Source organism: Mus caroli, unplaced genomic scaffold (genome assembly GCF_978045245.1).
Source record: "Mus caroli unplaced genomic scaffold, Mus_caroli_1 scaffold_7, whole genome shotgun sequence".
Classification (NCBI taxonomy): Eukaryota; Metazoa; Chordata; class Mammalia; order Rodentia; family Muridae; genus Mus; species Mus caroli.
In genome coordinates this window covers 77,971,620-77,996,855 of record NW_028227262.1, presented here as the reverse complement: position 1 = coordinate 77,996,855, position 25,236 = coordinate 77,971,620, and the positions used below count along the sequence as shown (strand labels likewise).

Below are 25,236 nucleotides of genomic sequence, written 5' to 3'. Positions count from 1 at the left end.
CTCGTACACTCCTAGGCTCATTCATTTGTGCCATAAGCAATTTGAGAGACCAATGAGAACTTTTAGAAACTGAATTAAGGGGGTGCTAAATAAACAAGGGGAATGGCATTGAAAATAAAGGTGAAGGGCTACCCAGATGGCTCAGAGGTTAAGAGCTCTGTACTGCTTTTGCAAAGGACCTGAGTCAGGTTCCCAACACCCACATCAGACCACTTATAACCAGACGTGTCTCCAGGGAATCTGATGCATCTGACCTCCTGGGACACACACACACATGGGCGCATACCGTCTCCACACAGAAACACACTACACGCCGGGGCGGTGGCTGGCGCACGCCTTTAATCCCAGCACTTGGGAGGCAGAGGCAGGCGGATTTCTGAAGCCAGCCTGGTCTACAAAGTGAGTTCTGACAGCCAGGGCTACAGAGAAACCCTGTCTCGAAAAACCAAAAAAAAAAAAAAAAAAAAAAAAAAAAAAAAAAAAAAAACCAAAACGAAAGAAAAGAATAAAAGAAAAAAGAAAACACACTACACACATGATTACGAGTAGATCTTTAGGAACACCACGTTTCTATTTCTTTGCAAGTTTTTATGTAATACAGAATATTTTAAAAATAAAATTAATAAATATTTTTAAAGGGTAGAGGGAAGAGAGAAAGTCACTCACAATAATAGCCCATTATATGTTGTCTAATTACAGCACAGACCAAAACCTCAGGTTCTCTCTTGTCCCTGTGTTATTAATAAGCATGGAATCATTAATGGACTGCTTGTCTCTGTGTGAAGCCTTTTACGGATGGAGTTTATTAGGCAGTCCGGGAGTGGCAATGCTTGGCAAAGGAAGCAAGTGCAGCCTGTTGAGTTACACAGTAGTGTAGTACTAACCGGAAGCAGGGCCTTTAACATGGTCCAGTGGGTGAAGGGGCTTCTAATTCCAGCACTTGGGAGTCTGAGGTAGAAAGATCCTGTTTTCCAGGCCAGCCTGGGAGTAAAGCACAGTCTTCTAGTCAAATTTCAGCACTTGAGAGATTGAGAGATGATAGAAAGGGATTGGTGGAGGCAAGTGGAAATGAAGGGAAGACAGACATCTCCTGAAACAGAACTGATCTTTAATCAGAACTGAAGGGCTGCAGTCTCTCAGGGAAGTGAGACTATGCCCAAGTGGCACGTGGGGGGTGGGGTGGGGCAAGGGGTTGGGTTTTGTAGGACTGAAGGGGGGCGGGAGGGAGCTTTGGGGTGGAAGATTCCTTTTGCAGGTCAGTTCTCCTGCAGTCAGGAAGTGGGAGAGGCTAGCGGGTCTGGTATGTGGATCTCCTTATCAGAAGCTTCAGCAGTCAGCAGTCAACAGTCAACTCTGGGCTTCTCAGTCCACCTGAGGTTTTTAAGTGATTACTTCAATCTATGCTTGGGACCAGCCAGAGCTAAAGTGAGACCGTATTACACATGGGTCAGTGTGCTGCCAAGCCCCAGAAGCTGAGTTCGACTTCTGGGGTGCATAAGGTAAAAGGAGCCCCGCCCTCACTCCGCTCCACACAAAATAATGACCATGTAAAGAAAACTAAAATATACTTTAGTAGTACCTGTGTGATGTTGTATCTATGTAATAGGAGCGTGTGTGATGAGCATACCGTGTGTGTGCTTTGAGGAATACTGTGCACGAACGTGTATAATCTGAAAGGGAATTTATGGACTATGCTAGCAACGAACCATGAGCAGGGATGGTGTTTAATATTTGGTATTAATATAAGAGCACAAGAAAGAGGAAAGGCAGATATCTGTGCGTTTCTTAGATATTTTGGCCGGTGGATCCATACATTTCCAGACTCACTTTGGCTTCCGGGCTGAACCTCGTCACTAGGTTTCTTTCCTCCAATGGCAAGAAGGACCGACACCCAAGCTCCTACCCACACGGACAGAGCCGGTTAGTCCGAAATGGCGGTAAGGGGCGGAGCACACAGAAAGGGCGGGGCTAGAAACTTTCCCGAGGGCCCCCGCCGCCCTGCTGCGCACGCGCGTCTGCGCGCCCCGGCCGCCATGGCGCTGGCGCCGTCCAGTCAGCCGCGGGTGGTGGCGGCGACTTCCCCTCAGGAAGTCAGGTCTCCGCCTCCTCCCCCCCTCCCACCCCGCCTGCTCTGCGGCGGAGGCGGCGGCGGCGGCAGCGGTGTCTCTGCCTCTCCGCCACCTCCACCGCAGCCTCTGACCCCCGGCCGGCGTTGTTGGCGGGGAGGGGGACAGTAGTTGTAGACGCCCGCCCCTGCCTCAGAGAAGGTGAGTTCCCGCCCGGCGGCGGGGGCGGCCCGAGCTCCAGCCCTCAACTCCCGCGGCCTGGTGAAGGCCGAGCGCCCCGGCCCCGCCCCGCCGCGCCTGCGAAATGGCCGACTAGAGCCGGGCGCGGCCGGCGGCCCCCCTCGGAGCGCCTGACTCTCTCCTCAGGACCCCTCAGCACCCGCGGCGCCATGGCCGAGGGACCTCACCGCCTGGCGAGGAAGCCGAGGTCCGAGGGGGCCAGGAGAAGAGGCGGGCGAGGGCAGTGGGGGTTCAGTGAAGAAGCCCCGTCCTCCAGCGACCCCGGGAGAGAGCGGCCTCGGTTTGGTGCCGGAGCGTGGACAGGAGACTTCCCAGCAGGCCACTTAGCGACAGGCAGGAGTGGGGAATTAGGGAGCTCTGGACAGGAGCGTGGGAGCTTCCAGGTTTCCTCAAGGAAGAGGAGAGGTGCGGTGGAGGGGACGGATCACCCCGAAGCTTTTCTAGGCATCTGGGTTGCCAGGAAGACGAGTTAGGAAAAAATGTCCAGACGTCTCTTGACCGTAGTACCCCGAGTTTTAGCATTTCTTGACCAGTGTGAGAGTGGCGAGAAGCAAGATTTTAACCCAACCCTACTGACTAGAAGCAGAACTGAGCTGTGTTCTGGATTGCTCCGAGTGACTTTGGCCTTTAAAAAAAAAAAAGTGTAAGGAGAGAAAGCCTGAAGTAGACAGGAGAGGTGAAAACTCCCCAAGGGTTAGCCATTGCTTCTGCCGGCTGAGAACTAGGAAGTTAGGCGCCTCCTTCATCCCAGTTACATTTCAAAGAATTGCATCTATAGTCTCTGAAAGACCGCTGAGCTGTGGGAAATAAGCTTAAAATGAGGGGAGTCTTTGTTGGGCGTGGTGCTGAGCGCCTTAAATCCCCAGCAATGGAGGGGCAGAGGCCATCCTGGTCTACATGAGAATTCCTAGCCAGCAGGAGCTATAGAGTGAAAAAACAAAACAAAAAAAAATGGCCTGAGACCGGGCAGAATTGTTAGCTTTTTAAGAGTGAGCTCTACTGTGGGTAGAACTCCTTAGACCCCAGCATCACAAACACGGAGGCTTGTCATCTGTTGAGGGCTAAAATAAACAGTAAACCTGACAGCCAGAGCTTTTCCTTAAAGTGGGGCTGGGGTGTCCCAGGCACTTGACACTGGGGACCCTGTTAAATTGTGATTTAAGTCGCTTTTTATGGATGGGGGTTTGGAGAGTTTTCACATTCTCACCAACACATTTACCAAAACACAAAAGCTGTAGACTACCCCAGTAGATGTGTGTGTGTGTGTTCTTATAGGTACTACACACCTGAGACAACCTGCACCTGTGAGATAAATCTTTAAAGCAGTTTTGGAAATAATTCTATATCCTGGCATTTGATTCCCCACTGCAGAAGAGTTCAGTAAAACACCAAGAAACAGAAAAGCTATTTTTAGTACTTTTGCCTTATATCGCTCCTTGTCTCCAGTGTGAAAGATAATGGAAGCCAGACTATCACAGGATAATTTAGATTCCTTTTCTATATATAATACCTGTAAATATAACACCAAAAGTAACTTTTTTCATGATATCTGTATTTTATGTCCTTTCACAGTTTGGAGAAGTAGCACAGGAGTAAAATAGTATCCTTAAAACATTTTTATGAACACTTCCATGTAGTAAGAATGTTATAAAATTTATTACAATCAAATAAGTATCTTCAACCGAGAATATTCTGAGAAAAATTTTTATCTGAATTTGTGTGTGTGTTAAAATTTCTGTCTGTCACCAAGTATGCCTGAATAGTTTTTAGGCGTCAACATGCAGTTCTTTTTAGTTCTATGGTCAGATCACAATCAACTCTTCATGGAAAAAACAAAACCAACCTTTCTGCCAGTTTCCACATCACTTTTTTTTTTTTTCCCCAGTGATTCTAATATGTGCAAAAGAAAAAGTGATAGTCCATATAATAATAACTGCTGTACCACTTACAGTTAGTGAAAATGAGACTAGTGAGATGGGAGTCTTGATGACCCTGGGAAAGTCCCACACTTGGTCTTGGGTTGTGTCATCTACTGAATGTGGGGTAATTGGACTAGCCCAGTGCTTCTCAACCAAGGATGTGTCTGACCCAGGCTTCCCATCTTCCGTTCATTTGGAACGTCCAGAGACATTTTTGCTTGTAGCCACTGGACAAAGGAACGTAGTAAGCAAATGCTTTAGGTAATCTATTTGGTATAGGACAGAGATGCTGCAACACTCTAAAGACAGCCCTCTTACACACAACATATGATTATCCTACTAAGAACATCAGTATTGTCAAGTTTAGGAACCTTACAATGACCAAACTTCTGAAGGGCTGTGTAGATTAGATTTATAGTTTTGGACTGATTTCTGGGTAGTCTGGTATTCCTTCTGTGGTGTGGCTGTGTGCTGGGACAGTAATAGAACATGGAAGTTTGGACTTATAATGGTCATTTGAACATTTGGCAATATTCAAAAAATGAAAAAACACAGCAGTTTAAAAAGTTACCTAGTCACTGTTATGGGACTTTTGGAATGTCTTCCCAACTCTCCTCCTACCTTGCAAGTGTTGGGATTATAGGTATGTGCCACCCTAACTGGTTTAGGACTCTGTATGTTTTATTTTCAATGCTTACAAAAGGTTGGGTGGAGCCAGGTATGGTGGCTCATACCTGTAACCCCAGTACTTGAGAGACAGAGGCAAACAGATCTCTGAGTTTTAGGCCAGCTTGGTCTACATAGACTGCTCCCCCATCCCCCCAAAAAGTTAGAGTGGACATGTCACACATGCCTATAATTTCAGTGTTTAAAGACTGAGGCATGAGGCTCAGGAGTTCAAGGCTGGCCTGGGCTGCACTGTGAGACCCTGTCTTAGAAAAAAAAAAAAGGACCTCACTAGTTACAGAAAGACTTTTGATTTCCAGTTATGCTTGTAGATAAGACAGTGATTGGAAGTGTGTGTGTGTGTCTGTGTGTGTGTGTGTGTGTTAGGCTGTGTTAGAAAACTCCAAAAAAAAAAAAAAGAAAGTACCAGTTCCATTGTCACCTTCAAAATAGGACAAGTAAAACTTTTGAAGCAGGAAGCAGATGAATAGGATCACATCAGGAGTTTGAGGCTAACCTGAACATATCCTGTCCCAAGAAGAGTCAGTATCGTTGTGGTCGGTTTGTGTGCACTAATTTGAAATCAAGGGAAGTTGTGAAAACTACATAATTTAACCCTTCTACCTTACTGTAGCTAAACTACATATTTTTAAACAATTCAAAATAATTGCAAAACACTATATTCACATTCTTTCTAAACTTTCTGATTTTACAGTTCTTTTGAACACATTTTTAAGCAGAAAAGCTATATACTGGTGCTGAAATCAGGCTTAGTTTCAAGATAACCAGCATAAATACAGACTTTTTCATTTTTGCAAAAGTTAAAACTATAATGTAGATACATGTAGCAAACTCCAAGTCAGTGTATGTCTTTCTCAGTTATTTTCAATAAAATTTAACAATATTGAGCTACAAATCAGACTCCCATGAATTAGCAGTGTAATACAGTATAAAGACTGAGTAATTATTTCACAGATAAGTTAATTTAGAAACCCAGATGAAACAAAGAAGTGTCTGGTAAGTGAAAGATTTTTCAGACCTTGTTTCAAATATGTATCTTTAGTGAGATTCACTGGGTCACACTGAAGGTTATGAATATATCCACATACCCTAGGGAATTATATAAGTTTTATGGCATTCTTCAGGGTGCTATGCCTCCTAGATATGGGCAGATTTACTGTCAGTAATCCTTAACCAGGGATAGCTTAAGGTAAAAATTAGCTTCTTCCAAGCAAATACATTCAGGTACCACCTTCCTTCTACTATCACCCCCATTCCTGGGAAAGGAAGTGAATGGATCATGAGTCAGTCACAGTAATTTACTCTCTTAAATTATTTTAGCTTGTATAGATTGGCTTGTTGATACTAAAATTGGAGCATACCATTTTACAACATGTTTTAAAATATACCATGGACATTTGTTCATAACATCACAATTCCAATTTATTTAAGTAGCTACGTAGAAGGTGGACATTTTAATATATAATCCTAGCACTTTGGAGGCAAAGACTGAATGTTTACAAGTTTGAGGCTATTCTCTTCTACATAGTACCAGGTTAACAAGGGCTAAGTGGTGAAACCATCCATGTCTTAAAACAACAGAAATGAGGCCCATTGGACTTGCAAACTTTATGTGCCCCAATACAGGGGAATGCCAGGGCCAAAAGAATGGGAATGGGTGGGCAGGGAAGTGGGGGGGGGTATGGGGGACTTTTGGGATAGCATTGGAAATGTAATTGAGGAAAATACGTAATAAAAAATATTAAAAATTAAAAAAAAAACAACAGAAATAACCTAAGAAATAAAGATGGTGACACAAAGTTTTAATCCCTCAAAAGGCAGAAGCCAGCCTGGTCTACAGAGCTAGTTCCAGGATAGCCAGGAATACACAGAGAAACTCTGTCTTGAAAAAAAATACATAAATATGTGAATATAATGTACAATATTAGTGCTAAATGGCATTTGTCTTCAGTCTATGTTGATATAATGGAATGCCACACTTTTAAAAGATTTCTTACAGTTCTAGAGGCTAGTGATTTTTAAGATGCCACCATCTAGCGAAGGTGAACTTCATGGAAGAAGGCAAGAGTATGATTGTGGAGAGATATCAAACTTGCAGTCATAAGTTCTCTTAACTAACATTAATCAAATCTTAAGTTGGCTACCTCGTGACCTAAATAGTTCCCATTAGACTTCACCTAATGCTTGTACTTTGATAAAGTTTCCAGCATTCCAACACCGGCTTTGGGGGATATATTATCAAACTGTAGCATTCTTGCTCATAAACATATAAGCATCTGTAAAATAAATTTTAGCAGTTGGGCCAGGCAGTGGTGGTGCACACCTTTAATCCCAGCACTTGGGAGGCAGAGGCAGGCGGATTTCTGAGTTCGAGGCCAGCCTGGTCTACAAAGTGACTTCCGGGACAGCCAGGGCTATACAGAGAAACCCTGTCTCGAAAAACAAAACAAAAATTTAGCAGCTGGGTGCCTTAGATTTAACTGTAGACCATGTAAATATAGTGATTTGGGTAAGATTAATTATGAAGGGAGAAAAGTTAGCCCAAGTCCTAAAAGTTAATGTACAACATGACTAGCTTCATGTTTGTATGGTCTTGAATATTTAGTGAAATTTTTGTGGTCACATTTTTACCAACTGGGAAAAGGTTGCCTGCTACAGGTAAAGTTGGTTTATGGTTCTTCCCAGTGATTTTCACAGAACATTAATAGTGTACAGTCATACTTAATTATCTGCAGGGGATTAGTTCCAGACCCCCTACCTTATGTAACAAAACCTACAAAAGTCTGACTCAGTGTAGCTGTATATAGCCTTGACGTGAGTACAGTATAAATGTTATGTAAATAGTTGTTACATGTATTGTTTAGGGAATGATGACAAGGAAAAGTCTTCTTACTCTGTAAACATGATTTTTTATTTTTATCAATAGTTGATTGAGTCCAAAAAAATGGAACACAGAGATTCAAACCCAAGGTTTACCTAGGTTTGAATCCATGACTCATAAAATTGACTGTATTTTTTTGAGATTGTTCACTACCAAAAAAATGCCTAGGTTCAATGTCTTAGTCCATATTTCAATATTGTGACCCAGATCACTTCCATCATCAGTTCTCAGGAACCTTCTCATTTACAGAGATATTTTCTGGACCACAGAAAAATGTTAAGTTCAGGTGTGATGTCACACATCTATAATTCCAGGTACTTATGAGGCTGAGGGAAAGAGGATTACAAACTTGAGGCTATAAGGCCTGAGAGATGGCCACTTCTAAGTCCAAGAGCCCGAATTCAATCTCTGGGACCCAATAGTGAAAGGAGAAAGAACTGACTCTAGTTAGTTACCCCCGACTTCCACATGCTTCCTCTGGCACATACACCAGATACATACACAATAAACAAAATTTTTTAAGCTTGAAAGATTACCATATTAAATATTAAGCTTACTAGATGTTTTCCTATTATAATGGGGTTTCTTATGAGCAAAATGCTGTAACTATAGCCTTGTAGGCAGTTGAAAAATTAAAATTTGAGGTGGTGTTTGAAATGGTATTGCTAAATGAAGATTGAAAATACAACCTCCAGTGTTTTTAATTTTCTCTGTAGATATCAGGAATGAATGCAGACAGATTTTTATAAAAGGCATCTGTGGAGTGGTACTGCTGTTTAATAAAAGATTTTTTTTTTATTATGAGATAGGTTGGAAATAAGAGACTATCTTTTGCAAGCTTTGAAATATAGCAGATAAATTTCATCCATGCCATTTTGTTTAATCGTTTTAAGAACCCTTTGTGGTAGATGGTATTGCCCTTTTAGTGCGTGAAGATGTGGGCTCAGAAAAGAAATTATGAGCTGACATATTTGGGGAAATAGGTTTTTTTTTTTTTTTTTTAATATTTTTATTACATATTTTCCTCAATTACATTTCCAATGCTATCCCAAAAGTCCCCCATAGCGCCCTCCCCACTTCCCTATCCACCCATTCCCATTCTTTTGGCCCTGGCATTCCCCTATATTGGGGCATATAAAGTTTGCAAGTCCAATGGGCCTCTCTTTCCATTGATGGCTGACTAGGCCATCTTTCGATACATATGCAGCTAGAGACAAGAGCTCCGGGGTTCTAGTTAGTACATCATGTTGTTCCAACAATAGGGTTGCAGATCCCTTTAGCTCCTTGGGTACTTACTCTAGCTTCTCCCTTGGGAGCCCTGTGATACATCCAATAGCTGACTGTGAACATCCACTCCTGTGTTTGCTAGGCCCCAGCATCGTCTCACAAGAGACAGCTATATTTGGGTCCTTTCAGCAAAATCTTGCTAGTGTATGCAATGGTGTCAGCGTTTAGAAGTTGATTATGGGATGGATCCCTGGATACGGCAGTCTCTAAATGGTCCATCCTTTCATCACCGCTACGAACTTTGTCTCTGTAACTCCTTCCCTGGGTGTTTTGTTCCCAATTCTGAGAAGGTGCACAGTGTCCACACTTTGGTCTTCATTCTTCTTGAGTTTCATGCGTTTAGCAAATTGTATCTTAAATCTTGGGTATCCTAAGTTTTGGGCTAATATTCACTTATCAGTGAATACATATTGTGTGAGTTCTTTTGTGATTGTGTTACTTCACTCAAGATGATGCCCTCCAGGTCCATCCATTTGGCTAGGAATTTCATAAATTCATTCTTTTTAATAGCTGAGTAGTACTCCATTGTGTAAATGTACCATAATTTCTGTATCCATTCCTCTGTTGAGGGACATCTGGGTTCTTTCCAGCTTCTGGCTATTATAAATAGGGCTGCTATGAACATAGTGGAACATGTGTCCTTTTTACCGGTTGGGACATCTTCTGGATATATGCCCAGGAGAGGTATTGCTGGATCCTCCGGTAGTACTATGTCCAATTTTCTGAGGAACCGCCAGACTGATTTCCAGAGTGGTTGTACAAGCTTGCAATCCCACCAACAATGGAGGAGTGTTCCTCTTTCTCCACATCCTCGCCAGCAACTGCTGTCACCTGAATTTTTGATCTTAGCCATTCTGACTGGTGTGAGGTGGAATCTCAGGGTTGTTTTGATTTGCATTTCCCTGATGATTAAGGATGTTGAACATTTTTTCAGGTGTTTCTCTGCCATTCGGTATTCCTCAGGCGAGAATTCTTTGTTCAGTTCTGAGCCCCATTTTTTAATGGGGTTATTTGACTTTCTGGAGTCCACCTTCTTGAGTTCTTTATATATATTGGATATTAGTCCCTTATCTGATTTAGGATAGGTGAAGATCCTTTCCCAATCTGTTGGTGGTTTTTTTGTCTTATTGATGGTGTCTTTAGCCTTGCAGAAGCTTTGTAGTTTCATGAGGTCCCACTTGTCAATTCTCGATCTTACAGCACAAGCCATTACTGTTCTATTCAGGAATTTTTCCCCTGTGCCCATATCTTCAAGGCTTTTCCCCACTTTCTCCTCTATAAGTTTCAGTGTCTCTGGTTTTATGTGAAGTTCCTTGATCCACTTAGACTTGACCTTAGTACAAGGAGATAGGAATGGATCGATTCGCATTCTTCTACATGTTAACAACCAGTTGTGCCAGCACCATTTGTTGAAAATGCTGTCTTTCTTCCACTGGATGTTTTTAGCTCCCTTGTCGAAGATCAAGTGACCGTAGGTGTGTGGGTTCATTTCTGGGTCTTCAATTCTATTCCATTGGTCTATTTGTCTGTCACTATACCAGTACCATGCAGTTTTTATCACAATTGCTCTGTAGTAGAGCTTTAGGTCCGGCATGGTGATTCCACCAGAGGTTCTTTTATCCTTGAGAAGAGTTTTTGCTATCCTAGGTTTTTTGTTATTCCAGATGAATTTGCAGATTGCACTTTCTAATTCGTTGAAGAATTTATTTGGAATTTTGATGGGGATTGCATTGAATCTGTAGATTGCTTTTGGCAAGATAGCCATTTTTACAATGTTGATCCTGCCAATCCATGAGCATGGGAGATCTTTCCATCTTCTGAGATCTTCTATAATTTCTTTCTTCAGAGACTTGAAGTTTTTATTATACAGATCTTTCACTTCCTTAGTTAGAGTCACGCCAAGATATTTTATATTATTTGTGACTATTGAGAAGGGTGTTGTTTCCCTAATTTCTTTCTCAGCCTGTTTATTCTTTGTGTAGAGAAAGGCCATTGATTTGTTTGAGTTAATTTTATATCCAGCTACTTCACCGAAGCTGTTTATCAGGCTTAGGAGTTCTCTGGTGGAATTTTTAGGGTCACTTATATATACTATCATATCATCTGCAAAAAGTGATATTTTGACTTCATCTTTTCCAATTTGTATCCCTTTGATCTCCTTTTGTTGTCGAATTGCTCTGGCTAGGACTTCAAGTACAATGTTGAATAGGTATGGAGAAAGTGGACAGCCTTGTCTAGTCCCTGATTTTAGAGGGATTGCTTCAAGCTTCTCACCATTTACTTTGATGTTGGCTACTGGTTTGCTGTAGATTGCTTTTATCATGTTTAGGTATGGGCCTTGAATTCCTGATCTTTCCAAGACTTTTATCATGAATGGGTGTTGGATCTTGTCAAATGCTTTTTCCGCATCTAACGAGATGACCATGTGGTTTTTGTCTTTGAGTTTGTTTATATACTGGATTACGTTGATGGATTTCCGTATATTGAACCATCCCTGCATCCCTGGGATGAAACCTACTTGGTCAGGATGGATGATTGTTTTGATGTGTTCTTGGATTCGGTTAGCAAGAATTTTATTGAGGATTTTTGCATCAATATTCATAAGGGATATTGGTCTGAAGTTTTCTATCTTTGTTGGGTCTTTTTGTGGTTTAGGTATCAGAGTAATTGTGGCTTCATAGAATGAGTTGGGTAGAGTATCTTCTGTTTCTATTTTGTGTAATAGTTTGTGAAGAACTGGGATTAGATCTTCTTTGAAGGTCTGATAGAACTCTGCACTAAACCCATCTGGTCCTGGGCTTTTTTTGGTTGGGAGACTATTAATGACTGCTTCTATTTCTTTGGGGGATATAGGGCTGTTTAGATCATTAACCTGATCTTGATTCAACTTTGGTACCTGGTATCTGTCTAGGAACTTCTCCATTTCATCCAGGTTCTCCAGTTTTGTTGAGTATAGCCTTTGGTAGAAGGATCTGATGGTGTTTTGGATGTCTTCAGGATCTGTTGTTATGTCTCCTTTTTCATTTCTGATTTTGTTAATTAGGATGCTTTCCCTGTGCCCTCTAGTGAGTCTGGCTAAGGGTTTATCTATCTTGTTGATTTTCTCAAAGAACCAGCTCCTTGATTGGTTGATTCTTTGAATAGTTTTTCTTGTTTCCACTTGGTTGATTTCACCCCTGAGTTTGATTATTTCCTGCCGTCTACTCCTCTTGGGTGAATTTGCTTCCTTTTGTTCTAGTGCTTTTAGGTGTGTTGTCAAGCTGCTAATGTGTGCTCTTTCTAGTTTCCTTTTGGAGGCACTCAGAGCTATGAGTTTTCCTCTTAGAAATGCTTTCATTGCGTCCCATAAGTTTGGGTATGTTGTGGCTTCATTTTCATTGAACTCTAAAAAGTCCTTAATTTCTTTCTTTATTCCTTCCTTGACCAAGGTATCATTGAGAAGAGTGTTGTTCAGTTTCCACGTGAAGGTTGGCTTTCTATTATTTATTTTGTTATTGAAGATCAGCCTTAGTCCATGGTGATCTGATAGGATGCATGGGACAATTTCAATGTTTTTGTATCTGTTGAGTCCTGTTTTGTGCCCAATTACGTGGTCAATTTTGGAGAAGGTACCATGAGGTGCTGAGAAGAAGGTGTATCCTTTTGTTTTAGGGTAAAATGTTCTGTAGATATCTGCCAGATCCATTTGATCCATAACTTCTGTTAGTTTCACTGTGTCCCTGTTTAGTTTCTGTTTCCATGATCTGTCCATTGGTGAAAGTGGTGTGTTGAAGTCTCCCACTATTATTGTATGAGGTGCAATGTGTGCTTTAAGATTTACTAAAGTTTCTTTAATGAATGAGGCTGCCTTTGTATTTGGAGCATAGATATTCAGGATTGATAGTTCCTCTTGGAGGATTTTACCTTTAATGAGTATGAAGTGCCCCTCACTGTCTTTTTTGATGACTTTGGGTTGGAAGTCAATCTTATCTGATATTAGAATGGCTACTCCAGCTTGTTTCTTCAGACCATTTGCTTGGAAAATTGTTTTCCAGCCTTTCATTCTGAGGTAGTGTCTATCTTTTTCTCTGAGATGAGTTTCTTGTAAGCAGCAAAATGTTGGGTCTTGTTTGTGTAGCCAGTTTGTTAGTCTATGTCTTTTTATCGGGGAGTTGAGTCCATTGATATTAAGAGATATTAAGGAAAAGTAATTGTTGTTTCCTGTTATTTTTGTTGTTAAAGTTGGCATTCTGTTCTTGTGGCTGTCTTCTTTTAGGTTTGTTGAGGGATTACCTTCTTGTTGTTTCTAGGGCGTGGTTCCTGTCCTTGTATTGGTTTTTTTCTGTTATTATCCTTTGAAGGGCTGGATTCGTGGAGAGATAATGTGTGAATTTGGTTTTGTCGTGGAATACTTTGGTTTCTCCATCTATGTTAATTGAGAGTTTGGCTGGGTATAGTAGCCTGGGCTGGAATTTGTGTTCTTTTAGTGTCTGTATAACATCTGTCCAGGATCTTCTGGCTTTCATAGTCTCTGGTGAAAAATCTGGTGTAATTCTGATAGGCTTGCCTTTATATGTTACTTGGCCTTTTTCTCTTGCTGCTTTTAGTATTCTATCTTTATTTAGTGCATTTGTTGTTCTGATTATTATGTGTCGGGAGGTATTTCTTTTCTGGTCCAGCCTATTTGGAGTTCTGTAGGCTTCTTGTATGTTCATGGGCATCTCTTTCTTTAGATTTGGGAAGTTTTCTTCTATAATTTTGTTGAAGATGTTTGCTGGTCCTTTGAGTTGAAAATCTTCATTCTCATCCACTCCTATTATCCGTAGGTTTGGTCTTCTCATTGTGTCCTGTATTTCCTGGATGTTTTGAGTTAGGATCTTTTTGCATTTTCCATTTTCCTTGATTGTTGTGCCCATGTTCTCTATGGAATCTTCTGCACCTGAGATTCTCTCTTCCATCTCTTGTATTCTGTTGCTGATGCTTGCATCTATGGTTCCAGATTTCTTTCCTAGGGTTTCTATCTCCAGTGTTGCCTCATTTTGGGTTTTCTTTATTGTGTCTACTTCCCTTTTTAGGTCTAGTATGGTTTTGTTCATTTCCATCATCTGATTGGATGTGTTTTCCTGTTTCTCTTTAAGGACTTCTACCAGTTTGGTTGTGTTTTCCTGTTTTTCTTTAAGGACTTGTAACTCTTTAGCCATGTTCTCCTGTAGTTCTTTAAAGTCCTTCTTGATGTCCTCTACCATCATCATGAGATATGCTTTTAAATCCAGGTCTGGTTTTTCAGGTGTGTTGGGGTGCCCTGGACTGGGCGAAGTGGGAGTGCTGGGTCCTGATGATGGTGAGTGGTCTTGGTTTCTGTTAGTAAGATTCTTACCTTTACCTCTCGCCATCTGGTAATCTCTGGAGTTGTTATAGTTGTCTCTGTTCAGAGGTTGTTCTTCTGGGGATTCTGAGTATCCTCTGTCAGCAGACCTGTACAGACTAAGTTCGGCGGAGTCCCGGAGCCAAGATGGCGCTCCCTGCAGGGCAGGTCACTGTTCTCCGGCTGGGAGGGTGTCGGATGTCTGCGGCCCCAAAAGGGTGCTGCCTCAGCGGTTCTGTGGCTCCCGCCTGTCCCAGAAGCTGTCTGCCTCTGTGGTCCTCACTCTGTCCTGTGCAGACTAAGTTCGGCGGAGTCCCGGAGCCAAGATGGCACTCTCTGCAGGGCAGGTCTCTGTCCTCCGGCTGGGAGGGTGCCGGAAGTCTGCGGCCCCAAAAGGGTGCTGCCTCAGCGGCTCTGTGGCTCCTGCCTGTCCCAGAAGCTGTCTGCCCCCGTGGTCCCCACTCTGACCTGTAGAGACTAAGCTTGGCGGAGTCCCGGAGCCAAGATGGCGCTCCCTGCAGGGCAGGTCACTGTCCTCCGACTGGGAGGGTGCCGGATGTCTGCGGCCCCAAAAGGGTGCTGCCTCAGTGGCTCTGTGGCTCCCGCCTGTCCCAGAAGCTGTCTGCCTCTGTGGTCCTCACTCTAACCTGTAGACTAAGTTCGGGGAGTCCCGGAGCCAAGATGGCGCTCTCTGCAGGGCAGGTCTCTGTCCTCCGGCTGGGAGGGTGCCGGAAGTCTGCGGCCCCAAAAGGGTGCTGCCTCAGCGGCTCTGTGGCTCCTGCCTGTCCCAGAAGCCGTCTGCCCCCGTGGTCCCCACTCTGACCTGTAGAGACTAAGCTCGGCGGAGTCCCGGAGCCAAGATGGCGCTCTCTGCAGGGCAGGTCACTGTCCTCCGACTGGGAGGGTGCCGGATGTCTGCGGCCCCAAAAGGGTGCTGCCTCAGCGGCTCTGTGGCTCCTGCCTGTCCCAGAAGCTGTCTGCCCCCGTGGTCCCCACTCTGACCTGTAGAGACTAAGCTTGGCAGAGTCCCGGAGCCAAGATGGCGCTCCCTGCAGGGCAGGTCACTGTCCTCCGACTGGGAGGGTGCCGGATGTCTGCGGCCCCAAAAGGGTGCTGCCTCAGTGGCTCTGTGGCTCCCGCCTGTCCCAGAAGCTGTCTGCCTCTGTGGTCCTCACTCTAACCTGTAGACTAAGTTCGGGGAGTCCCGGAGCCAAGATGGCGCTCTCTGCAGGGCAGGTCTCTGTCCTCCGGCTGGGAGGGTGCCGGAAGTCTGCGGCCCCAAAAGGGTGCTGCCTCAGCGGCTCTGTGGCTCCTGCCTGTCCCAGAAGCCGTCTGCCCCCGTGGTCCCCACTCTGACCTGTAGAGACTAAGCTCGGCGGAGTCCCGGAGCCAAGATGGCGCTCTCTGCAGGGCAGGTCACTGTCCTCCGACTGGGAGGGTGCCGGATGTCTGCGGCCCCAAAAGGGTGCTGCCTCAGCGGCTCTGTGGCTCCCGCCTGTCCCAGAAGCTGTCTGCCTCTGTGGTCCTCACTCTAACCTGTAGACTAAGTTCGGGGAGTCCCGGAGCCAAGATGGCGCTCTCTGCAGGGCAGGTCTGTGTCCTCCGGCTGGGAGGGTGCCGGAAGTCTGCGGCCCCAAAAGGGTGCTGCCTCAGCGGCTCTGTGGCTCCTGCCTGTCCCAGAAGCCGTCTGCCCCCGTGGTCCCCACTCTGACCTGTAGAGACTCGGGGAAATAGGTTTTAAACTCAGGTCTTTCTAACTCTGAAACTCATTTCTGCGCCCCGCACCCCCCCCCCCACACACCTCTTACACTGAATTCACACAGCAACTAGAAGAGACATTCAGGAAATGATAAATCTGTATCAAAAGGAGTTTTCATTTGTTTGTTTGTTTGTTTTGCATCAGTGGCTTCTACTGCAGTAAAAGTGATATACAGTAGTTTTACTTTGACAACCCTTTATAAAGAGGCTTCAGTTCACTGTGAACTGTCTAGTGGTCTTGCCTCTAGATCATAGATGAAGATACTGACCTGGATAGTTGTGACTCTCAGCTAGACATAGTGTGGGTAGGTAGGTATTCCAGTACCTTAAGTCTGAGGTCCTGTTCAGTGTTCATTCTTTAATATGGTGTGGCTTCCATTCTGTATCTTTCCTGTATACTGGTGTCATGGAGAGAGGGGGTAGGTAGCCATTAATAATACTATCAATACATAATCATCTTTTCTACTCTCATCTCTTAATGTTCAGAGACCTGGAGAAACTTGATCTCTTTAGCTCTGCCATCTTGGATGCAAAAGTACTAAGTACATTTGTTTTAATGAGTCATAAAAGTCAGTTGTACTGTTTATATCTCATCTAAGTAATTCCCACATACGTGTGTGTAGGTTTATACCTGCCACAGCACTGAGTGAAGGTCAGGGGACAACTTGGAGTCAGTTCTCACCATTCATGTTGGTCCCAGTTATCAGACACAGGTCACTGGGCTTGGCCATAGGTGCCCTTTACCCAATAAACCATCTTACCAGCCACATCATCTAGTTTTATCCACTGGTAATTTGTTTGAAACGACATCTTGGTTTATATGTGGTTGAGATTCAAGTACTCTAATTATAGTTATTCCTTGGCTTCCGATTGAGAGGACTTGGATTCAGATCTCAACTCTGCCATTAATCATTGGGCAAGTCACTTTGATCACTGTTTCTTAAACCCACAGAATGCCCTGTTTGCCATATTTGTGAGAATTAGATAAAAGAAGGCATCTGTGTTTATTCTAATTCTGTAGAAAAGTATCAGGTAATCAAAATGTTATTTTGATATTTGAGCTTGTTGAAAATTTTTAGTTAGCTTTTACAAGATTGTAAAGTAATACTCAATTTAGAAAGAAAAAAAATAAGTTCCAATAAAATTTAAAAAATCATTCATGACTATTCACAAAATGCTAACTTCTCTGTTTTCCCTGTATCAACATTTCAGTTATTACCATGTGGACAGTTTCACTTATTCAGAGATTATTTTCTATTAGATCCTCTCTTACAAGGAGTTTGGAGGCAAAAAAAATATGCAAAGCTGTTAGCACATATTCATAATGTGAATAGAAAGACCCGTGCATCTTTCTTTGTCTTTGCTCTGAGTCACTGGCTCACATCCTCATGTTCTGTGATGGCTGAAATCCACCTATGGCATCATTCCAGCAACAGCAAAGTGATGTCATCTTGTAGCCCCACACATTTAAGCACTTTTTTTTATTTTTAAAGATTGATTTATTTTATGTGTACGAGTACACCATTGCTCTCTTCAAAAACACCAGAAGAGGGCATCACATCCCATTACCAATTGTTGTGAGCCACCATGTGGTTGCTGGGAATTGAACTCATAACCCCTGGAAGAGCAGTCAGTGCTCTTAACCGCTGAACCATCTCTCCAGCCCACATTTAAGCACTTAAGGGTTTTTTGTTTCGTTTTTGTTTTACATGAAGTTATTCATATGGCAATGTTTTGCCTGATAATGGCCAGAAATGTATATTTTAAAAGATTTTGTGTGTTTATGCCTTCATATGTTCAATCTAAGATCTACAACTAAGAAAAAAAACTTAATATTTACCTAGGAGCCTGGCTTATTTCACTTGATCTCTAACAAACAACATAATTTCATCATTTTTTTTTAAAGTGGCTGAATAAAATTCTGTTGTATAGTGTATACCACATTTTCTTTATACATATGTTTGGATAACTTGATTCTGTAACCTAGCTATAATGAATAGTACTATAATAAATTGTGTATGTTCACTTGAATGGTAAAGGTTTATATCCATAACTAGTAAAGCTGGGCTATGCAGAAGTTCTATTTTCAGATTGTTTGAGGAACCTTCATACACATTTCCACAGTATCTGGTCAATTTTATATTCCTATTGGCAGTGCATAACTCCCACACACCCAAAGTCCTTGGTAGCATGTATTGTTTTCTTAATTTTAGACATTCTGACTGGGGTGGAACTCTCATTATAGTTACAGCTGTTTTGATTAATATATTATGGAAATGTGCTAGAGTACCTGCCTTTACGTGCATTTGGGGGATCTGAACTCTGGGTCTTTATAATTGTGTGACAAACAGACCCACTGAGCCAACATCATAATTGGGGGGCCAAAAGGGGTACATGCCATGGTGTGAGCACGTGAAAGTTACAGAGAATTCAACAGGAATCAGTTCTCTTCTACCATGTGAGTTAATCAAACTCAGATCTTTATTACCCATCAGGCATCTCACCATTGTTAGAATGCATTAAAAATTTTTACTACATTATATTTTGACCATATTCTTCTTCCCTTCCCCAACTTCTTCCAGATCTTCCCTTCTCTAACTACCCAACTTCATGTGCGCTCGCTCTCTCTCTCTCTCTCTCCTCTCTCCTCTCTCTCTCTCTCTCTCTCTCTCTCTCTCTCTTTCACACACACACACACAAAACAAAAAAAAAATGCCAAAACAGCATGCCTTGTGTGTGTGTGAACTCCTGATCATGGGACTGCCCTGGAGTGTAGTTGATATGCTTAGTGACACTTAATTGGAGAAGACTAATTTTTTATTTTCCAGCAGGTATCAATTACACATAGCTTCTTGGTAAGGGATGAGGTTTTGTGTCCACTTTGCCTTTTTAGTGCTAAGACCCTGTCTGGCTTGAACCTATGCAGATCTTGTACAGATCCACAGTCTGAATTCATAATGTGCATCAGTCCTGCTGTGTTTAGCAAACACTATTTCCTTGGAGTCATCCATCACTTCTGACTCTTACAATCTGTCTTCTCTCCTATATTGATCCCTGAGTTTAATGAAGGCATTCTATTTAGGGCTGAGTTCTCCAAAGACTGTCATGCTCTACACACTGTCCAGCTTTAGATGTCTGTTGATACTCATCTACTATAAGAAGCAGCTTCTCTGAGGAGAGTAGAACAATGCACTGGTCTGAGAACCCAACCTACTGTGACCACTGTGATGGTGGAGGGGGAGTCCCTAAGTAGAGAGTGTTTCTGCAGGTCATTAGGTATCCAAAAGGAATGGAGATATACTAGAAGGAATGTTTGAAATGGGCAAGTGGCAGAATAGAATGAGGTAGATCCTAGGTCCCTAGTGGATGGAAGTGGACTGGTAAGAGGGGCTCCTGCAAGACTATGTAAGACTGAGAAACCAGAATGGAGAACAAGAAGGATAATCCATTCTTTAAAAAACTTTTTTGGGGGTGTTTAAAATACAATACTCATTGGGTGTAGTGGCATACACCTTTAATCCCAGCATTTGGGAGACAGAAGCAGATGGTGTTGGTGAGTTTGAAGCCAGCCTGGTCTACATAGTTCCAGGACAACCAGGGCTCTGTAGAGAGACCCTGTCTCAAAAAAGAAAACAACAAAAAGCTAAGTTTTAGTGGCTGGCAAGATGGTTCAGTAGGTAAAGATGCTTGCCTCTGGAGCCTAACAACTTGAGTTTGATCCCCAGAACCAACATGGTAGAAGGAGAAAATTGATGCCTACAAGTTGTCTTCTGACCTCTATACATGTATACACCTCTACACATACAGTAAATGTTTTTTTTTTTTTTTAAGTTTTCAGATTGACAGCAAAATTTAAAGATTTGGTCTGTGCTGGTTGTGTAGGTATAAACTTTTAATCTTTGTGACAAAATTGTGCTTGGTTTCAGGTGAATGAGAGTTGAGTATTAGACAAAAATAGATATAATCTCTACTCCATGGTTTAGCTCCCTGATTGTTGTAGTCTTCACTTTGTGGAACATTCATGCTGAAAAACTGAAGCAATAAATGGTTGAATATGATCAGATTTCACCATCAAGTTCTCAGCCTGATAACGGTAAGGTTTTACTCATGTGTGCCATCTGAGATATTTAGGGACTGGGTTCTTTTACTTAGCATAATGTGTCTCCAAGATTGATCCACTTTTTCCAGTTGTCAGTGGACAGATGCTAGGACTGTTTCTACTTTTTATAGATGTTTATTCCATTAGGTAGTTAGACCATCATTTGCTTTACCCACTTACCTATTGATTCATATTTGGTTTTTGGAAGGTTCATACTGTTATGAACACTGATGTTTAAATCTTGTAAAGACATATATCCTTGGGGGTAAATGCCTCTGAGTGGTATGACTAAACCATTATTACATAGGTGTGTATGTAACTTGATAGAGAAGTTGCCAAACTGTTTTCTGAGTGATTGTCCCTTTTACCATTCTGGCCAGAAAGGTCAGAGTTATGGTTGTTCCACCTCCTCACTAAGCACTTCAGTCTTTTAGTCATCCAGTGAACGTGTAATGATCCCTCACTGTGGCTTTAATTCACACTTGTTTTATATCTAATGATCTGCAACCTCTTTTCCTATGTTTATTGAACATATGTGTACATGTTCTTTTGAAGTATCAAAATGGTATGACTTTCTTTCATCATTTTAATGTGGCTGTCCTAATCAGATCTTTTATACTTCTCAAATTATTAAGATATTTACTTTTTCTAATTCACCAACGTAGGTTTCAGTTAGACCATTTTCCTATTTTCAGAATAATCACTGACCATTCATGACTCTGGAATGCTTTGTTGGATCATACTTCTCAAAGGGAAGAAATATTCAGTTGTATGTGGGGTTTTGCTGCTGTGTCCTAATAAATAAATCCCCAAAAATGTATTTTGATGTGGGGGGAAAAAAGATAATCAGGAATGGCTGTTGCTCTTCTGAAACTTTCTGTGTGAGTTCTCATCCCTATTATGTCCATCTCTGCCTCCTCCTCCTCAGTTTCCACCTCATACTTCTCTTCTGGAAGAGAACAAACCATAAGGCATTCTAGAATGCCTTTATAGCAGTCAAGTAATAGAGGGGAATCCAAGTGCCATATAGATGCTGCAGAACTCCATTCTGTTCCTTCACTTATTCTCATACCCTATTCCCATGAGTAGTAGTAGCTCATCTTGTAGCTGAATTTATCATTTCCAGCATTCCAAAATTTACAAACATCACATTCTTTCATTAGTAAGCCTTAGAGTATTGTAGTCAGGTAAGTATGTACATTTACTTTATTTGAGTAGACAAGATTTTAAAGATTAAATTACTTAATTGTGGTTCTATTACTTGTCTGAGAAAACAATAATATAGGCGATTAAGTTGTCACAACTTTAAAATTATCTAACATTAGATCAGGCCACTGCCACAGACATGATTCACACACCCCTGTTGCCATACATGTTTTGTTTTTAGTCTTATAAAAACATCTCATGTTCCATTTCCTTTCTATTCTTTTTTCCTCCCAAGTTAGAATATCAAAGTTACTATAAATGGTTTATGAGATATTTGATCATCATGATATTTTTCTTTGACATAAGTTATCAAAATATTTAACAGTTAATGTAGGTTTTAATTTGGGTTTCCATTTGTTATTTTAACCTTTGTAAGAGCAAAGAATTTTTCAGAATAGAAGAATCTAGCTTTTTTTTTCTCCATTTTCTCTACAGATAATCCCTTTCTGTCAACCTAATGAAGCATTCAAACAAGCCATATGACTCTTTTCAAGATGAACTTGAAGATTATATTAAAGTACAGAAAGCCAGAGGCTTAGAGCCAAAGACTTGTTTCAGAAGGATGAGAGGGGAGTATTTGGAAAGCTGTGGGTACAGAGAAGAGTTTGATTCCAGGCCCAGGTATAGAATGTTTGATCAGAGTCTCCCATCTGGAACCAACCATTCCTACCCAAGATCATGCAGTAGTTCACAGACAGAAGACCGGGTACCCCAGTGGTTACCAGCTCATGACAAGATAAGACTAAACTCTCTGAGCTACTGTCAATTCACCAGGGATGGCTTCTCAGAAAGACCAGTCCCCTTGAACCTTAGTCAGCAAGAATACAATTGTGGCTCATATAGTGTAGAATCTGTAGTTCACAAGCGCCTCTGCTCAGAACACAGTACCATCGACCCTCAAGTCAGTCATAGACAAATGCACCAAAAGAGGAAAAAACATGTAGAAGAGGGCAGAGAAAAGCAGGAAGAACGGCCCAAACATGAGAGGAAAAGGAGTTCTGAGGAAATGGATTTAAATAAACATAGAAGCATCCAAAGAAAGAAAACAAAGGCAGAAACAGAAACTGTACAGGATGGTACAGAAAAGCTTAAGAATCGAAAAGAGAAAAAAACCCGAGATGTATCATCTAAGAAAGAGGACCGTAAGCGTAGGAAGGAAAAAAAGGAACAAGGTGAAGAAAGGACAGAGGAGGAGATGCTTTGGGACCAGTCTATTCTTGGATTTTGAGGCTCCTTAGATCTCCTGAGGCTCCACTGAAATAACAGTCAAGGAGCTTGGTTTTATGTGCATTCATATTCATGTCACTTGCATATGTGGACAGAAGTTTCAACTTCTAACAACGTGAACATGAAGTATTTAGTGTGCTTACTTTCCAACATGGAGATTACTTTTCTATTTTCTAAAAGATTTATTAACTTTTCTTACATATGGTAGAATTTCCCTTTAAGAGAGTGGCTCTGCTTTCATTGACCAAATTGCTGTGGTAGTGGAATTATTTTCCCTTGGGAGATCATTTATTTAAAATTGGAGGATTAACTGATGACTTTTGTGGAATCTATTTCTTGGTTGGGTTTCTTTTAGTTTTGAGTCACATATTTTTATGCTCACTGTCTTTCTCTATGAAGCAATTTAGATTTCCTTTTTTAGATCTAACTTGCAATATATTTTCTGGGTTGGAAAGTGAAATAACATAATAATTTTATCTTACATATAGTTTTAAAAGTTTCAGAGACTTCACACAAAATCAGTTTATATTCTGAAAATGTTTATAATAAAGTATCTTAATTTCTGGATGTTTCTTTGTGTCAGTGCTCTGTTCTAGTGACTCTCTTTTGGAAAGAGAAAAGCAGTAACCACACTTTATATTAGAGATTTTAGAGGTTAGAACACACTAAATGGTTGTAAAAATTCTTTACCTACTGAATTAGGCTCACAATTTATAATAAAGAGCTTTGATTCATGATAATTTATCCAAATGATTGAAACAAAAAAGGAATTTACAAAAGAAAATGTTATTATTCTTCCCTGGCAATGCTGTACTTTCTTTAAAATGGCTCAAAGTCGACAGTGTGATACAACTGAACATTAACTGACACGAAATATATCATGCAACTTCTTTTAAATATTTTAATTAAAATCATAGCTATTGAGCAAGAGAAGACTATAAATATGTGGTATTGATCATATTGAGGCCACTGTGACTAGCACAATTTTTAAAAAATTTTAGGACAGAAGACTTTTTCCTAAAATGTTCTCTGTTCTCCAACTTCATTCAAGTTGAGTGGTAGAAGCTAAGCCTTATACATGCCTGGGACAGCCTCCACTACAAAGAAACTTCTGAACCAAAATAGCAGAGGTGGAAAAGCCCTGGTCAAAAGTTAGGAAGATATCTTAAGTATGTTAAAAAAACAAAAACAACCTAATCCAAAGAACAAGGTAGGGGATAGTATCCTTCATGCATCTGCAAGTGAGAATAATCAGCAATGAAGAGAACAAGAAGAGATCTGGGAAATCAAAAATGGAGAAGCCTAAATACCACGGAGAACTGCAAAGAAGTACAAAGCAATTGGCAATTTAGTTCCTTGCTCCCCAAGCCACGGAGGAAGGGAGAACTGAAGACTACAAGTGAATAAGAATAAGGTAGGCCAGAGAGTGCCAGCATAGTCCTAACTGTAGGAAAGAAACCCATGTTTCTTAGCAGCTTTAAGTCTATCCATAGGATTAGCCTGAAACTGTCCCCCAGATAACCCAGCTTTGGAGAAGAAATCCATGTCCCTCAAAAGCTCAGAGTAATATGCAGTCTTGAGAAGTGCCGATCAGGAGTACCTCATTCAGAACTGCTCTGAGGATCAGAAAATAATGAGCAATAACAAATCAGAGACCTTGCTGCCCTGACAGGGTGGGAGAAGGTCCCTGAGGACAAATACAGATAAGAAAATATCTCTCACAAATCCAATGGAGTATACTGGCTTCGGGGAGGAGGGGAATAAGGGACATGGTTGTCAATGTTCGTTTTGTCACAAGAATCAAGACTGGTCACATGGTTTTACACAGGGGAGGACCAAGCAGAGGGAACCTAGGAGTCTCAGAGCATAAGACCAGAATTGGCAAAGAGCTTGACTCCCATCAACTGCCCTCCGTCAAAGAAGTTGGTTTGATTACTTCCTTCACTCTGAGGCATTCCAGGCATACACCACATTTGTGTAATGCCACAGACTGAAGACCGCTGGAATGAGTGCCGTGTCTGCTATACATACCAATAAACGTTCTACAGAACGTGAGACAATTTCTGCCTTCATAGTGTCTCCAGGTATAGACAAAGTTTCCAGAAGTAAATATAGATGTTCTGGGCACATAAATTACCTCATTTTACCTAGAGAGAAATACAGAGCAGGTTTTAGATTGCTGCAATTTAGTCCTACTTGGACTTTGGTGAATCCTTCAACTTAAAGAGTAGAGAACAGAGGGGCTGGAGAGATGGTTCAACAGTTAAGAGTACTAGTTGCTCTTGCAAAGGACCTGGGTTTGATTTCCAGTCATGGTAATTCACAACAGTCTGTAACTCTAGTCTCAGAGAATCCAATCCCCTCTTCTGACCTCTGCAGGTACCAGGAATACATGCAGTATACCAGCAAAACATTCATTTACAAAATAATGAGAAGACAACCTGCAGCCATTGACCCAGCTCCAAACAAGTATAACATGAGGGCCCACACCAGACATATCCTTAGCATCAATAGGCAAAATG

The 25,236-nt window shown here is 41.7% G+C and overlaps 1 protein-coding gene across 4 annotated transcripts; it reads left to right on the top strand.

The window, feature by feature from the left end:
• The first annotated feature begins 1,481 nt into the window (after positions 1 to 1,481).
• LOC110296325 (lysine-rich coiled-coil protein 1) lies at positions 1,482 to 23,504 on the top strand. 4 transcript variants are annotated; one of them, XM_029478657.2, is made up of 3 exons: positions 1,482 to 1,499; positions 20,109 to 20,275; positions 21,923 to 23,504. In XM_029478657.2, exon 3 carries the CDS (start codon positions 21,945 to 21,947, stop codon positions 22,713 to 22,715), a length of 771 nt encoding a protein of 256 aa, XP_029334517.2. In that variant the 5' UTR covers positions 1,482 to 1,499; positions 20,109 to 20,275; positions 21,923 to 21,944; the 3' UTR covers positions 22,716 to 23,504. The 4 variants fall into 4 exon arrangements, with proteins under 4 accessions (XP_029334517.2, XP_021020639.2, XP_029334516.2 ...); XM_021164980.3 differs by lacking the exon at positions 1,482 to 1,499 and adding an exon at positions 2,019 to 2,267 and having other exon boundaries at positions 21,923 to 23,503; XM_029478656.2 differs by lacking the exon at positions 1,482 to 1,499 and adding an exon at positions 2,315 to 2,493.
• The last annotated feature ends 1,732 nt before the right edge of the window (positions 23,505 to 25,236 follow it).